The 17,813-nt window shown below is 29.8% G+C and overlaps 1 protein-coding gene and 1 pseudogene across 1 annotated transcript; both read left to right on the top strand.

The window, feature by feature from the left end:
* Positions 1-5,965: 5,965 nt before the first annotated feature.
* On the top strand, positions 5,966-9,632 carry LOC106357817 (annotated as a pseudogene).
* Positions 9,633-13,873: 4,241 nt separating this feature from the next.
* Positions 13,874-15,915, top strand: LOC106357821 (mitogen-activated protein kinase 7). The gene is made up of 3 exons (XM_013797521.3): positions 13,874-14,135; positions 14,382-14,816; positions 15,014-15,915. The coding sequence occupies exons 2-3, from the start codon at positions 14,394-14,396 to the stop codon at positions 15,695-15,697; spliced, it is 1,107 nt and encodes a 368-aa protein (XP_013652975.1). The 5' UTR covers positions 13,874-14,135; positions 14,382-14,393; the 3' UTR covers positions 15,698-15,915.
* Positions 15,916-17,813: the final 1,898 nt, after the last annotated feature.

Genomic DNA, 17,813 nt, shown 5'->3' with positions numbered 1-17,813 from the left:
ATAGTTGATGCAGAATAATGATTCTAATGCTCTTCTTCGTAGAGTAGTTAGGTCGACTGCAACCGCACGGTAAAACGTGAAAATGGTGTCAGATCTGATGTTTCTTCTCTCCAACCGAACAACATATGCAACTACAAAAAAAAAAAAACATATGCAACTGCATTTTGATGTAATTCTTTTTTTTGTTACAGTGTCCAATTATATTTGGTGTAACAATGTAGCAAAGGCAAAAGTTTTTTTTTTAATTTATATCAAATTAAAATTGTTTATAATTACATGATTTCAATTATTTTCCATTAAAAATTTTTTTTATAAATTTTACGAATTATTTTTAAGATTAAATGCATGAGAGGACTTCTAGAAAAAAAATTCTCATAAAAGACTTCACTAAACTAACAAAACTTCAGAGTTATAATTGTAAAAGTGCTTACATGTTTTTTTGTCATAAGAAGATAGTTGTAATTTCAATATTCATTGGGTTTACTTTTGCATTTGATTGAATTTATGAGACATATAAAATCAAGTTTAGGTAATTTTTGACAAATCCAAAATAGTTTATATGTATTATTGGGAGTGTTTGATGACATGTTTAGAAAATATGACTTTCAATATCTCCATTATTTGGATTGGTTGGAAATTGATGTACTGTTTTTTATTTATTTTTCATTTTCAAAAATGAATTAAGTAAATAAAAGTAGATAACCTTTAATGAATCAAGTTTAAAACAACTAATCAGAAAGTGTTTATAAATAACATGTAAGAATAAATCACTAAAATGACTTTTTAATATCTAATAGGATGATAATGCTGTATATGTGAATATTATATTTTATATAAGAACTGAAACATATTATCTTTTTCCATAGCATTATTTAAATTTGTATTTTATATAATTTATGAATACATGATAATAAAAAGATTTTATGAAACAGTGTATATGTTTTCTATAATTTATACAATTAGTTGATATAATTATTTATAATATCATTCGGTATTTGGCAACTTACATTAATTGGTTTTAGAAGTTATTTTTAACCTAATTAAAATAAATTAAAATTAAAATCATATACCAATCAAATTAAGATAGGTAAAATGATTGCTTGCTACATAAAGTATTGACCATCACATGGCTAACCATGTAAATTAAACTAATGTATACTTAGCTACACGAAGTATATGTTATGCATGACAACATCCCTCAACTTAATGATGTTATCTAGTTAACATCACGAGTTTAATTTTATTCATCCAAAATTGAGTCAAAGACCGTTTAAATATCTCATTTCATCAATTAAAATATAACCAATCTAACCGTAATTTAACTAAAATTACATTTTAATCCGCATTTTAAAAGCATAAAATTATTTTTAACAAAATTTAATTTACAAAATCAATATGTTTTAATATTTTTTGATAACTAGTATTTTAGCATTTGAAAACTATATAATTATATTATTTATATTTATATTAAATTTAAAAGTTATAGAAGATATTATTTTATTTTTTTAGATATAAAACTTATTTGACGTCAATCTGACATTTTATTTGTTTAAAACTTATTTGATGTCAATTTAAACCAATTATTATCTTGTGTATATAGTTATTAATTATATACTTTTAAGAATAAAAGTAATCTAATAATACAAATCTAATATTAAAGTTTTACTAAGTTTAAATGAATGAATTTTTTTTAATGAAAATATAAATAAAATCATTCATTAATTTAATTAATTTTATATTAAACAAATAAAATGTTAGAGTCAATAAATAGACATCAAATAAGTTTTATAATAAAAAACAATTATCAGATAAGTATATATCACATAATAAATCAAGCGAATTAAAGAACTATTATCAAAATTTAATAACAAAACAGATTAGAATAATTAAAAACAAAATTAAATAATCCTATATAACTTTCATATTTAATATATATAAAATAATATAATTATATAGTTATCAAATACACTAAAACAAAAAGGTTAAATCACTACTTATCAAAAAATATTAAAAAATATTAATTTTGTAAATTAAATTTTGTTAAAAATATTCTTATGCTTTTAAAACGCGGATTAAAACCCAATTTTAGTTAAATTACGGTTAGATTGATTATATTTTAATTGATGAACCGAAATATTTAGACGGTCTTTGACATCTACATCATCTTTTGAATGAATGAAATTAAACTCGTGATGTTAACTACATAACATCATTTAGTTGAGGGATGTTGTCATGCATAACATATCATTCGTGTAGCTAGGTATACATTAGTTTAGTTTGCATGGTTAGCCATATGATGACTGATACTTCATGTAGTCAGCAATCATTTTTCCATTAAGATACATAGTTTCTTTGAAAGCTATCCTATGAACGACATATCAACAAAATTGATTAAGTGACTTCTTATTTAATACTTCATCCGTTTCATATTAGATGATGTTTCATCTTAATGCACATATATTAAAGAAGCTAATTTTTAATCAAAAGTATCAATAAAATATAATTTAAAACTAATTTATTTAATTATAAATAAATATAATTAAATTACAATTAGCTACATAGTTTTTGATAAAGTTAAAGTTTTCTATATTTGTGCAAACATCATATATTATGAAACAACAAAATCTCTCTAAAACATCATTTACATTGAAACGGAGGGAGTATATTGTAGGATGTCATTTTATGATTTAAGTATTCACTACTGGTATTTTTTATTAACATACTAAACACGAGGTATCATAGGCCCTGTTCGTTTACCTATCGCGCGATCTGCGATCTGCGACATGCGATATGTGACTAGTCGCAGGTTGTTGTTCATTTTGTTGTGGCGTAACTTGTGACATGCGATTGGTCACAAGTCGCAAGTCGCATGTTGTTGTTCGTTTTGATGTCGTTCGACTGATCGCGCGACCAGTCGCATGTTCCAATTCAAGTCGCCCGAAAAAACATCGATTAAAAATTAAAAAAAAAATTATCGCGCGACACGTAAACGAACATAATTTTAGTCGTAGGTTTAGTCGCAAGTCACGCGACACGTAAATAAACATAAGTTTAGTTTCTGAAGAATGAAGAACATGAAGAAAAGGAAAGAGATAGAGAGAAAATGAGAATGAGAGAGATAGAGATTTCAAAATGTAAATAAGAGAATGAGAAAATAATTTCCTTGATTATTTCTTGTAGTCTAAGAAAAAGAGAGAATAATTTCCTTGATTATTTCTTGTAGTCTACAACTGAATATATATGGATGACTACATATAAAAATAAACTAAACAAATGAGACTAATATGACAAGTCCCCAACAGTTTTTTTAATTCAAATTCAAATAGTTTCTAAATGGCGCCGTGGATGCATTGCCTTCGATGGGTTGGCTCCTCAACGGTCACCGTGGATGCGTGTCTGTGGATGAGTTGGCTCCTCAACGGTCACCGTGGATGCGTAACCGTGAATGGGTTGGCTCTTCTTCTCAATAATAGTAAGGTTGTGATTTGAGACCGATGGTGGGGCGGTTTTGGAGTAGTAGGAGCTGTATCGTAAGAGTTACACCAATCACAGAAAATAAAAAAGTAAGCAGTGCGTTTCATATGCAATACCGCACCTGTCAAAAACATTTTTTGTTTGTTCTTCTTTTTCAAATACCACACTTGTTTTATCTCACCTCCCATTATGGTGCGGTTTTATTTGGTGTGGTACGTGCAGGTGCGTTTTTCTCTTTATTTATTATTTTACTATTATGTAGTTTTATGATTAGTTATTAAATATTGTTATTATCATACTAAAATATTGTATTTACTTTAAATATATATATATATATGAATTTTATCTAAAATGTTAGTTTTTAAAAAAAAAAATTGGATTAAACTGGTGGAACAATGACTCATTCATGTATCTGGTTACAAGTTTTCTTAAAACATCTCTAATGGTTATCCTTATTTTTTTTTGAAACAATGTAAACTTAAAACAAGTTTGATTTTTTTCCAGTGGTTCTCTTTATTTTTTTTCAAATATATTTTTATTAATACTTATTATTAAATTCTAATAATGACTTTTATTTTAAAACATACAAATTTTACCCAATAATAACCTTTTTTAATTAAATCTTTATTATATACATTAATTTAGTTTTTAGTAGAATTTACAATGATAATATAAATTTATAATTGTAGTAGTGACAATATTAATAATTTTATTAAAGTATATTTATAATTATATTAATTTAACTATATTATATATTCATAAACCACTATTATTTTATTGATTCAATAATTATTCAATACTTCAAATATATATTGTCACCAATTAAATAATATTTTGCATGATTTTTTACTTAAAACAGCAGTTGCATTGTACCGTACTTTAATTCTGCGCAAACCGCAGTTGCGCTATACCACACTTTAATTTCGTACCACTTTTCTTATAAAATCCGCAGTCAGGACCCTAAGAATATGATTAAAGTTCTAACATTTTTTGTTAGACACACAAGATAGAGAGGAAGTGATAGAAACAGTTTTGACGGTAAACTTGCTGTACTAAATTAATGGCAAGCTAAGATTTTATATTGCATTAAAGTTTTAAAGTGCGGAAAAGGAAAATAAAAATAGAGAATAATGGAATGTTAAAGCCATGAAATCACACGAAAGAAAAGTGAAGTTTCCATCGAAAATTAAACATTTTATAATGTAAGTTCTTTTATGATGTTTACCCGTCACAAAAACTAGGATCTAGATGTATAAGTTATGATATGAGATGTTCTTTTGTGGTGTGGAGGAGGAATCGATAAATATGTTCTTTTTAAATGTTCTCCAACAACAGTGATGGACGCAGGTGATGAGTTACGGGGCCACCCTAGTCCTCATCTAATTTTGATTTCCTCCTGTAAGTACTACTAGTTTAAGAAATGCACTCTAGCCCTATAACTTGTACATAATAAAACAAAATGATGTGCCTTATCTAAATATAATCATGCATCGGCCCTGCCCAACAACACAAATATGAGCGCTATCTATAATTCTCAAGCATCCAGGTAAATTTTACAAATACTTGTTACCAATTATGGATAATTTCAAAATATTCTCCTAGGTTAAGATCCGCGCCTTACGCGGGATCAACATTATATATATAAATTATTTTATGTATTAAATATTTTTACATATTATGAAATAATAAATATATATTAAATAATTAAAAGTCAGTAACTATTAAATATATAATTAAATTGGTGCGAACATTCAATTTTATTAATCCAAAAAATATTTTTTTTATTTGATAAGATATGTAATTAAATTTAAATGATACTAACATAGATAATATATTTTAGTATATTTTTAATATTAATGTATATTAAATGATGATTTCTACTCATATAGTTTTTTTGATCATTTGTATCTTTTATAGAAAAAAAAATTAAATTACTGATAACAAAATTTTCATTGTGGGATTAATAGTTTTAGTAATTTCTAATTAAAAAAAAATAAGTTGTCAATGATCGTTTAAAATTTTTATCAAAAAAATTGTTCAAAGCAAATTTTGAAAATAAAATTTTGTATTTTATATGGTTTATAGTTTAATTTAAAATGATATATATATTAATCTTAATAATTAATTAAATTAGACTTTTTACTTATATAATTTTTGTAATCATTTGTATTTTGTCATAACAAAAATTTTAAACTATGGATCATAAAATTTGAATGTGAGACTTTAACAGTTTTAGTAATTTATAGCCGTTTGTAAAAATTCAAAATATAATATATACATAAAAATCTAATTTTTTATTATATGGTTATTGTGGTTGTTTAATTTATTTAATAGTTTAAAATAAAACAAATATGATAGAAGATACACTATTTTTTTATCAAATCTTTATTATTCAAAATTATTAATTGTCATATATACTTTAGCCACATTAGGCAATTCCGTAAATTTTATTTAAGGAAATAATAAAATACATTAATGATGAATTTATTGTTAGTTTAATAAAAAGCTTATTATATAATAAGATGGACCAACATATTTCTCTAATGATTCTCAGAATCATTCTAATGATGACATGTGGCTACAAAAAGAAGTTGTAATGCTTATCAAATAATATACAGTGGGTAGATTTTACCCATAGTTAATGTGGTATTTATGGACGGACAATTTGAAAGAAAATCATGGGAGACTGCACAACTAGCAACAACCAAAGAGTACAAGGATAAACCACCTTTATCCAAGTGGAGCATAGATGATGGTGTAGTGTAAAAGGTGCCTAGAAGGTTAGGAAACATATATATTTTCTTAGGAAATTGATGGTTGTGCTGTAAGGAGTGCACGAAGTCGCATTGGGAGCACAAAATTTAAAAGTCGCAATGAGAGCACAAAATTCTAATTACACTCAAGACATTTCTCTCAATCTTAGACATTTTAAAAATTGCTAAAGTCTAAAATACTCTTTCATCCAAAAAAAATTCTTGTTTCTTCTTCTTCTTTGTGTCATTGTTTTGTCAAATTGCAATTTCCAACACGCTAGAAGAGCCGGTCCATTATTACTAGAGACTCTACTTAAGGTTAAAAATTGAAGGTCATATAATTTTATTAGAATATTTTATTTTTTAAAAGCATTTAAGATACAACTAAATCATTTAAACTTAAATTTAGCAGAAAGTTATATTCTTTAAAATATTTTAAATGTTTAAACTTATACTTAGATCAATTAATAGATGAAAATATTATATTGAATCTTGGTTAAATGATTGATGGTTAATTAGTTCGGCTAAAAACTAAATCAAAATAATTTCATTTTTGTATTTAACTAAAAAATGAAATAAACTTAATTTAATATCGATAAAGTCGAAAACCAGAAAGAATTAAACTTTAAATAAATTTCCATTTGTAAATAAAATAATATTTTTCTTCTAACGTATTCTCTATACGCATTGGTGCACGAAACCAACTGATTCCAAAATTTGACAGTAAAAAATATGACACAAATTAATAAAATAATAAGATAATATTTTCTTAGAAGATTCCATATAAATATATAGTTCCATTAAAATTATTAATTACTAATATATATATAATTTATATAAATATAAATTATATATTTTATTGTCTGTTTGTTTATATTCACAACAGTGTTTATTACTATTTTTATTAAGATTTCATAGTATTGTAATGCATGGTATTCAAAAATATATATCTGCAATACATTTAAATAAAAATATGAATGTTGCATTTATAAATTTTACTGAATATATAAACATTGAAACCAACTATCTTTTTTGTTTAACAAAAATAACTACTCTAAAATATATAAAAATGATTTTTTTGTAAATTAATAACTTTACAAATTAATAAAATAACATAGTCTCAACTTTGTTAATTTATAGAGTTTTTTTTGCAGTATGTTATTATTATTTACTACAAAAATATTTGAATGGAGATTTTGTAACTTTTGATAAAACCGGCCTAGCTAACTATATCAGATAACTATAGCTGAGGTGGCCCAAAGTTAAAACCCACGGAATCTTCTATACGCACCCATATACCGACACAATGGTCTATAAAGTCCTTGTCACTTGTCAGTAACAGTGCTTTTTGTACCATATTTCCATATTTTATTCATAGCCAGACCAAACTACAACAAATGGATTCGACGCGTGAACAACGCCTTGCAACGCAAGGTCCTTGGTCTTTCTTTATTGTTTTTCTGCTTCACTCGAGAAACCTAACTTTTGATCTTTTTTTGCCACTTTCTTATATATCTAATTAATAAATGTCTCTTAATAATTAAGGAATTAAAAAATAAGAAGAAAAATTGCGTTTGAAAAGTACTTCCCGTTTTGCACCTATAAAATTGACCTCTTTTTTTTGAACAAATTTTTTTTTTTTTGAACAAATAAAATTGACCTCTTTGTCACACCTTCTAACTCATCCATCACTCTAAAAACACTAAAACATGTTTCCTTCTTCCGACAACGCTTTCTCACTGCCGACGCTATTCTCAGTGTATGCATCCATAACCGGATTCATGATGCTCTTTAGAAAGATGCTCAACGACTTCATGCCGATGCAGCTCCGTTCATACTTGTTCAGATTACTCGACCAGTTATTCACTCCTAAGTCGAATAATCTGACGGTTATTATCGACGAGAAATTCGGATCGGAAAGCAATCATGTCTTCGAAGCCGCTGAGATTTACCTCAGGAAGAAAATCAGCCCCGATACGAAGCAATTATGCGTTGGGAAAACCACAAAGGAGAAGCATTTCACAATCTCTATCGTGAAAGGAGAGGAAATATTTGATTCCTTCGAGAACTCCAAGATGAAATGGAACTACGTTGAATCGGAGGAGAATAAATTTAATGAAGTGAAACGTCACTACAGGCTCACGTTCGAGAATAAGCTGAGAGAGAAAGTAATGGGCTCTTATCTGAGCCACGTTCTTGCGGAAGCAGAAGAGATCAAGAAGAATCTGAGAGCGGTGAAGCTCTATAGCAAAGATGCGCCCGGGAGAGGCTACTATGGTTCTCCTGGTGGAAGTTGGGGGTCTATAACTCTCGATCATCCGTCCACGTTCGACACATTGGCGATGGATCCAAGTGCAAAGAAGAAGATAATCGATGATTTGGAGAGGTTTCTTAAGAGGAAAGAGTTTTACAAGAGAGTTGGTAAAGCATGGAAACGTGGTTACTTGTTGTATGGGCCACCAGGTACTGGTAAATCTAGTTTGATAGCCGCAATGGCTAATTACCTAAAGTTCGATATCTTTGATCTTGAGCTCAGCAGTGTTCAAAACAATGGTGAGTTCAAGAGGATTTTGTTATCCACAACGAATCGTTCGATTTTGGTGATTGAGGATATCGACTGCAATGCTGAGGTCAGGGACAGAGAATCAAGAAAGAAACATGAGTAGAGGAACGGTAACTCTATCAGGGATCATCGATGGGTTATGGTCAAGCGCTGGGGACGAGAGAATCATCGTGTTCACGACTAACCACAAGGAACAGCTTGATCCTGCGTTGCTACGTCCTGGAAGAATGGATATGCATATCCATATGTCATATTGTACAAGTTTAGGATTTAGGACACTGGTTTCCAATTACCTTGGTTTGGATGGCCTAAACCATCCTCTATGCGAAGAAATCGAGAAGCTGGTCGATTCTACGGAAGTTACTCCTGCCGAGTTAGCTGAAGAGCTGATGCAAGATGATGATATAGATGTAGTTCTTCGTGGAGTAATTAGCTTCATTGAGAAAAAGAAGGTCGAGAGAAACAATATAACCACTTGATCGCCACCCTTCATGGATCCCATATGCCCTCTTTGGACCCGTGACAATGGTCGGTCAAATCAACATTTTAAAGCATTTCCACATGCACTTTCATATTCCAGAAATCTAAATGTTACAAGCAAACCCAAGGGAAAAGTTTGTATTTGTAAACAATTAATTATGATTAATACAAATGATAATGACGAGAAATATAGATAGTTCTACGAATGACATGGAGAATAAGAAGAAGAGAAGCTGGTACGCGAATAAGAAAGGGCCAAAACTTATTATGCACATAATGATAGTACAATAGATATACTGTGTTGTTTTCTATTATTGGCAAATAAGCTCGTAATTTATTTTTATTTTTGAGAAAAATAAGCTCGTAATTTATTTATTTTTGAGGAAAATGAGCTCGTAATTCACATCAAACCAAAAACATAAAACTTGTCAGCTTCAAAATTCAGATGAGTGTTGTGTACTTTTGACATTAAACTAAACTAGCCTTTCATCTGCGCGACCGCACGGATATTTGTTTTTCATAATTGTGGGAAAAAACGAACCAACTGAACTAAAACCGATCCAAACCAAACCAAAGTCTATTATCAAATAGTTTGGTTTAAAATTTTCCCAACCCAAACAAACCGAACCGAAACCTATCCAAACCGAGAAACCTATGTGTTTTGTTATTATTTGAATTAATCATTCTAGCAATATACAATATACTAAAATCCTAACACTAAAGTCACTATTAACTTTATTAACGATGTTGGATTTTTTAATTTTCTATTTACTTTAGTTAACTTTGGTTTGATTGTATTCCTACAAAACTTTTGTGATTTTTAAGATTTGTTTTTATATTTTATATTAGATTTAATTTACAAAGTTTATTTTTGAAAAGCATTATTAACGATGTTTTTCAATTTTCAATTAATTTTAGTTAACTTTGATTTGATTATGTTCTTATAAATTTTTTGAGTTTTTAAAATGTTTTTATTTCAGTTTTATATTAGATTTAGTTTACATAGTTTATTTTTTCATAGTCTCCAACATGATGATTTCATAACCATGTGTTTATGTTTTAAAATATGATTGCTCTTAAAAGAATTAAATTAAGGAAACCCGATTAAACCAAACCAAAACACAAACCGAGCCGAATACAAACCGAACCGAAACCGATCCAAACCAAACTAATCATGGTTTACTTCAGTTGGAAAAATTCTAGAACCGAATTACCAAACCGAACCCAAACCGAACCGATAAAATAACTGAAGTGCCCATCCCTAATAATTGTATGTTCCACTTATAAATGATTTACATAAATATAATTTTTTATGTTCTTTTTATAGATTCTTATGTTATTGAGTTTTGACATATTTGTGTCTTGTTCAATGTGTTTAGGGTTCATTTATAAATTCCCAGATTGTGTTTTCTTTTATTATGCTTTTATTCATTTTACTTGGTAAAATAAATATTAATGTGTAAAACATTAGAGTTTTAAGTATATTTGTGAGTTTTATGAAATTAAAATATAAATTTCAGGATTTAAAGATGAATATAAAGTTCAAAATTTACATTGATATTCTTTTAAACAAATACATTATTTAAACAGAAACATAAATAAATAGTGAAAGCAAGTTACAAAAAAAAATATTAAAAAATAAGTACAGATTTTTGCGAATTTTATTTATCAAGCCTAAATTTTTTATACTTACGTATAAGTTGATTTACATAATATAACAACTAAACATTTTATTTACAATTTTATGTTTTAAATTGGTAACCAGTTTTGATATATAAATTTTATTTAATAGTACTTTTTGTTAGTCATTATTTACCTTATTACAAATAAAAAATTAAATTTATAAAAATTTATATATCAAATGGGTTACCAATTTAAAACCGGTACATTAAAGTAAACCAAACTAAACCAATTTTTAAGAAAAAAATAAAAACTAAACATAAAACTAAAACCTAGTCTAGGCCGTCTCTGTCTTGTTTCCCTCTCTGCCTCTCTTCTTCTCTGCCTCTCTTCTTATTGTTAGGCTTCACCAGCGTCGGTGAAGAGAAGGCAGGCTCTGTCGCAAGACTTCGTTAACTTCCTTTCTCTGCGGAAGAATCAAAACACAAAAACAATTATAAAATAAAGTTCTCCACCTAAATTAATAAGCGAAGCATGGGATTCGAAAGCTTTAGTAGTCTTAAGCATGGAACTATTCACAATAGTTGTAATCTCATTAGCTCTGTAATTCGCCTAAAAAAAAAAAGAAAAGAAATCAGTCACACAATGAATCAATCCTTCATTAATGAAATTAAGTTATACTGTGAGAACTTCATCTTTTTTTTTTTTTTGAAAAGGTGAGAACTTCATCTTTTATAGAAGAGATTAGTTACATCGCTCGCATCGTTTCACCCTGGTTTTGGCAATTGCATGTGCTGTAGTTCTTCTTCTTCCTCATTTTCTGAGTGTTAATTGAATGTTAACCCAAAGCCAAGTACGTACACCGTGAAGGAAGGTGCACAACGGATTTGGAGTAGATTAATATATTACCTACCATAAATTATTCCTGAACTAAGGTACGAACTTATGATCTAGCGAAGTAATGGGGGTTAGGGAAATTATATTAAACGGATGTGTTTTATGGCAGTGGCGTGAGGTTGTAATTATTGGGGAAAATTAAGTACAAAATGTAGTTCAGTTTTAATAGTTGATAGATAATTTAAGCAAAAGCCAATCACTCGCCTCTTTAGACTAGTGTCGTATGAGAAACAAATGCGTGCAATGCACAGTTTAGTAACCCAGCTCCCATCATGTAGTATATATTATTTTTATGATTTAGTTGAAATATCTTTTGTCAACAATATTTGTTATTATTTGGTAACATTTTTGAATAATATAAAGTTTTTAAATGTAAAATTTAAAATTTAAAAATGTTTTATTTTAATTATTAACTAGATTCTGACCCGCTCTTTGAAGGACAGTCATATTTTTTGTTTAACATTTTTATAGAAATTTTCATATTTGTGTTTTATTTTGTAAAATATTTCTCTTAACTCCAACTTGTTATAAAAATTGTTCAAATTATATTGTATGTGAAATAAAAAATAGTGTTTTAAAAAACTTACTGTATTTTTAAACATTTTTTCTTATATTTTTAATATTGATATATTTATAGTTATATATTAAAATTAATTAAATTACTAACTATGGTTTATCTACAGTCAATCAAATAACCAATAACCGAAAACATTCCGGTTCAATGTTGTGATTGTGTTTGAAACATTAATTTAAACATATATTTAGGTTTTATATTTTCTTATAATATATCATTGCCAAGTTTCGATTAATTTTTGTAGTAGAGATAATATTTATGAAAGTATAGTATCAATATCATTGGTTTCCAAACAACATAATTTTTATTTAGTGGACTTATACGATTTAGAATCAAAAGGAGTCTACATTTTTAATTGAAAGTATGAGTCGACAGTAAATTCGTTTCATTTCATTACCCAGAGTCAACATCCATCGTAAAAGGTTTTAAAAAAGAAGAAGTATGAGTCGACGGTTTTAATTGAAAGTAGCGGGTTCCTAGTATTTTGTAATTAAAGGTGTTACATTAGAAAATAAAAAATAATAATAGTTGGACTAAACATATATCATTAGGTCATGTTTCTAATTTAATAGTATTGATAGTTTAATTTAAGTTATTTTATAAAATTTTAGATATATATGACAAATATCGACTAAATTTGATGAAATTTAGGTATTCTATGTCTTTTTCGGATCCTAAATACATGAATCCGACCCGAATCTGATACAGACCCAAAAATTATGGCTATTTTACAAGTATTTTAATTATAGACCTGAACTTACCCGGATCCGAAAAGACCGAAATTTATAACCTATGGGGTCTAAATGTCTAGGACCTGAAAGGAACCGGTCCGAACCCGACCCGAAGATCCGAACAGCCATGCTTAGTTAGGTAGTACTATTGTATTTAAGTTACTAACCACAAAGTTGATCGAACCCGGCAGCCACACTTATCTTTTTAAATCTCCTTTTCAAAAGCCTCTGGCCGAGAAAGAGTATCTAACTTAAGAGTTGTTGTACTTGACGCACTTTCCAGGCTTTTTAGTTAGGTTTTACTTCACCAGCTTTTAGTGGAAACTTCGGACAAAAAAAAGAGAATATTACCCAATATATGTAAGCCACGTCTCATATTAAGCTGTACCCACGTGCTTAGCCGGTTGCTTGATCCAATCCTTCGCTCTTCTCAAGTCTCCGTATTCGTGTACGTATATATATGTCGTGTACGTATATATATGTGCAGTAAAAAATGTAATAAAACTTAATGCTATCTCTTTCTTTATTAATTACAAATCAAAGTACATACAGTATTAAATTCTTTGCTTCAATCACCTATTTTTAATTTGCATTATTACGTGTAAAATGGAGAGTCCATGTAACTATTTTAGATATTAGTTACATTTCTCTAGAATTTAAATAGTTTGTAACTGAAGCTTTATATTAAAGGAGAAACAAAAAAATATCTTACAAAAGAAATGTCGTTTTCGTAATTATCAGACTTTCCAAATAAAATTATTTCACTTTTTTTCTGAAAAAAGAAAAGAAGTAAGAAAGGCTTCTTCATCAAACATAACGTATTGCTTCATCTTCTTCCTCTTCTCTAACATTCCCCGGTATGGGTCTCACCACTTCTTAACTTCTCTCTCTCTCTCTCTCTCTCTCTTTTATATCTTCTTGATAAGTATGAAGAAGCCATCTCAATTCAGATCCAATCATACCCTTCTCTTCTTTCTCTGATCACCAATCAATCAAAGCACACAACAACCAACAACAATTCAGCTTCTGTGATTACAATCTGGGTATGTCGAAATCTTCTTTTCTTTGCTTGTTTTAACTTAATTTTGTTTTTCTTAAATTAGATAGAGAGTTTAGTCATAATTACTTTGAAAGTTTGATTTTTCGTGGGAGTAGTATGATTGATAGCTAAGTAAAGGAAAAAAAATTGAAACTTTTCAAGAAAATCAAGAATCTCTATAAACCCTTTTGAAGATTTGCTCAGTTTAAGGAATAAAATACTGAGAATTTGGGTTTTTGGTTGAGTTTAGGAACAAGAAAGCATGGCGATGTTAGTTGAGCCACCAAATGGGATCAAACAGCAAGGGAAACATTACTACTCCATGTGGCAAACACTGTTCGAAATCGACACTAAGTATGTTCCCATCAAACCCATCGGAAGAGGAGCTTACGGTGTGGTTTGTTCTTCCATCAACCGCGAGACCAACGAGAAGGTCGCCATCAAAAAGATTCACAATGTGTTCGAGAATCGCGTTGACGCCTTGAGGACGCTGAGAGAGCTCAAGCTTCTTAGGCACGTGAGGCATGATAACGTGATCGCGCTTAAAGACGTTATGCTGCCTACGAATAAATCGAGTTTCAAAGATGTTTACTTGGTTTACGAGCTGATGGATACTGATCTTCATCAGATCATCAAATCCTCTCAGTCTCTTTCTGATGATCACTGCAAATACTTCTTGTTTCAGGTAATGCAACTCTTACATTTCTCATGTATTATCTTTTTTTTGCTTTTTTAAATACCAGGAGGTTCGGGTCGAAGCCTGTAATCCCCAATACCTGAAATCACAGCATGTTATATTAATTTCGTCCCAGCGGTCACTCGAACTAGGGGCCTCTGGGTCTCTGGTCTCATGTTGTTTTTTTTGTTTTGTTATGCGTTTAGTTGCTAAGAGGATTGAAGTATCTTCACTCTGCAAACATCCTTCACCGAGATTTGAAGCCAGGGAACCTCTTAGTCAACGCTAACTGCGATCTAAAGATATGCGACTTCGGGTTAGCTAGAACGAGCCAGGGAAATGAACAGTTCATGACCGAGTATGTGGTCACGCGTTGGTACAGAGCACCTGAGCTTCTTCTCTGCTGTGACAACTACGGAACCTCAATTGATGTCTGGTCGGTTGGATGCATATTCGCGGAGATTCTTGGTCGAAAACCGATATTCCCGGGGACGGAATGTCTCAACCAGCTTAAGCTCATCATCAACGTCGTTGGTAGCCAGCAAGAGTCTGATATTCGGTTTATAGACAACCCGAAAGCTCGAAGATTCATCAAGTCTCTTCCTTTCTCGAGGGGTACGCATCTCTCCAATCTCTACCCTCAAGCCAATCCTCTGGCTATAGATTTGCTGCAGAGGATGCTAGTGTTTGATCCGACCAAGAGAATCTCTGTAACCGATGCACTCTCGCACCCGTACATGGCGGGACTGTTTGACTCTGGCTCTAATCCACCCGCGCATGTCCCAATCTCTCTGGACATAGATGAGAACATGGAGGAACGGATGATCAGAGAGATGATGTGGGACGAGATGCTTTATTACCACCCTGGAGCTGAAACTGCAAACCCCTAATCATCATCGTCCTCCAGTTATCTTTTTTTCCTTCTCAAATGCAGCTTTGATGTTATGTTCTATAGCGAGTGTTTTCATCTCGCATGTTTATTTAGATACAGTTGAATGAGTGAGTAGTAGCAAAACATAATTTGAAGAACTGATTTAGTATCTCTTTTCAATTTTGTAAATGTGAATCGTGTGAGACTGTTTTTAAGTTGAGGCTTGTTCTTTCTTAATTGTCTGTGACCTATGAGGTTACTTCATGTTTTCATACCAGACCCTCTGCATTGTTTCTAAAGTGATACAAGTCTGAGTGTTGGTAAACATATTACCAACTTTGTATCATCAAGACATTCATTGATGTCACAAATCTCTGTAAATACAAAGACGAGCTTCACTAGGAATTAGCTTGATTACGGGATGTGCAGCTGAAGTAAAATATGAAGTCGGGATAGAAATGCCCATATACTCAATTTTTATTTTTATTATCGAGTTTTACTAACTTGGTTTGTATTTGTAGGAGAGTCTTGATGAGAGGCTATTTCAAAGTTACAAACATGAAGGGCTTTTGTCAGATGATTATGGTATGTCTTAGTCATGGAATCATCAATCTTTAAAGTATGCACTGGAAGTACAATTGATTAGCTCCATATTAGGTTTCAATGATGCAAAAGCAAAATTTCATTTGTAACATATGTTGTGTCATCACCTACTTTTGTGATTTGCTTAAAACTTAGTTGAAAACCATGATTCTATGGTGTCCTTAATGCTATTACTTGTTGAATAATCATGGTATTGTTTCTAAAGTGATACAAGTCTGAGTGTTGGTAAACATATTACCAACTTTGTATCACATGACGTTTATTGGTTGACATTGTTGGGCCGGCGGCTGTGTAAATACTTTCACATCACACCACTAGGAATTGTAATCGAGCTATATATTTAAGCTAATAAGTAACTTTGTAACTATCTTTTCTACTCAAATTGCATGCATTTGCCATTGAAAAAACTCTTCCACTTAACATCCTAAAGACCATTAAGTTGAAAGAACTTTTGTATTTATCTTATCTTTCCTAAGCTCTCTTTTGTATGTGATTTGTCTTGATCCTTATTATGGAACTTTGGTTTTTTATACCTCCACTAATATGTAATTAGGATAAAAAAAATTAACTTGGGCTGGTCTTAAGTCTCTTAACTTGGAATTTATTTATTTGAAATGATATTAATAACAAAGAAAGGAAGCTAGCCAACCTGATTAGAACAGAAAACTCATTTAGTTTTTAGGCAACACTATGGTCAAAAATATGCTTCAAGGCTCTATTTCAATGTTAGATCTTCTTCCCTTTCATAGTTTTGATGAGGTTCAGTTCTTCCTATATTCCTTAATCTATTCAAAAATAAGGAGATCACATTTGTAAAATGGTATCAAATTCAATTATTTTGATCTATCACTCTAATCTGCATGGATTATGAAACAGTCTCAAGCATTGTATGCATAACTATCACCGCCAGCATCGATGCACCAATTGTCGGAGTCTTTTATAACTTTATATAGTTGCAGAGAATCAAATCACTTTAAACAGAAGCACATGACCTGTAAGATCTTCTTGAACATATGTAAAATAAAGCTATTTTGGCTCTTTGAAGGAGGCTTTGCTTAGTGGTGAAGTAGTAGGCAATTTGTAGCTCCTTCGTTTTTCCTGGTGTTATACTTAATTTTCATAAAGACAAAACATCTGAATCATTAATATTGTTGGGCTTTTTTCCAAAACTAACCTAAATTTTTTTATCACGTGCAAAACTAATTTTTTCAAAAAATATTTTAATATTTTTATCCTAACATATTAATTATTCACGAAAATACTATTATGTATTTTTTTTTTTCAAAATACATTGATATACCAAAACAATCCTCTTCATTTTTACTTTATTTCAAAAATATTATTGTCATTAACCAAAAACCAAGCTCTACATGCTTTTTAATTCTATTTTTATTTTATTATACATAAAATCATTTATCTTGCACTTCTTCTCTTGGTTCATCCAAAAACTTTCATATTTTGGATTTCCAAGTCACATTCACATTGAACTTCCTCAAATTTGAGTATTATTGGTTATTAATGATTGTGTTTCT

The sequence above is a fragment of the Brassica napus genome, chromosome C9 (genome assembly GCF_020379485.1).
Source record: "Brassica napus cultivar Da-Ae chromosome C9, Da-Ae, whole genome shotgun sequence".
Classification (NCBI taxonomy): Eukaryota; Viridiplantae; Streptophyta; class Magnoliopsida; order Brassicales; family Brassicaceae; genus Brassica; species Brassica napus.
The sequence above is the reverse complement of the archived record's forward strand: the minus strand, read 5'-3'. Positions and strand labels throughout refer to the sequence as shown.

Bases quoted from the DNA above. Each gene is read 5' to 3' on its own strand.
- LOC106357821 (XM_013797521.3), top strand. From the start codon at position 14,394: ATGGCGATGTTAGTTGAGCCACCAAATGGGATCAAACAGCAAGGGAAA. The intron at 14,817-15,013 runs GTAATGCAACTC...TTATGCGTTTAG, and splicing joins GCAAATACTTCTTGTTTCAG to TTGCTAAGAGGATTGAAGTA.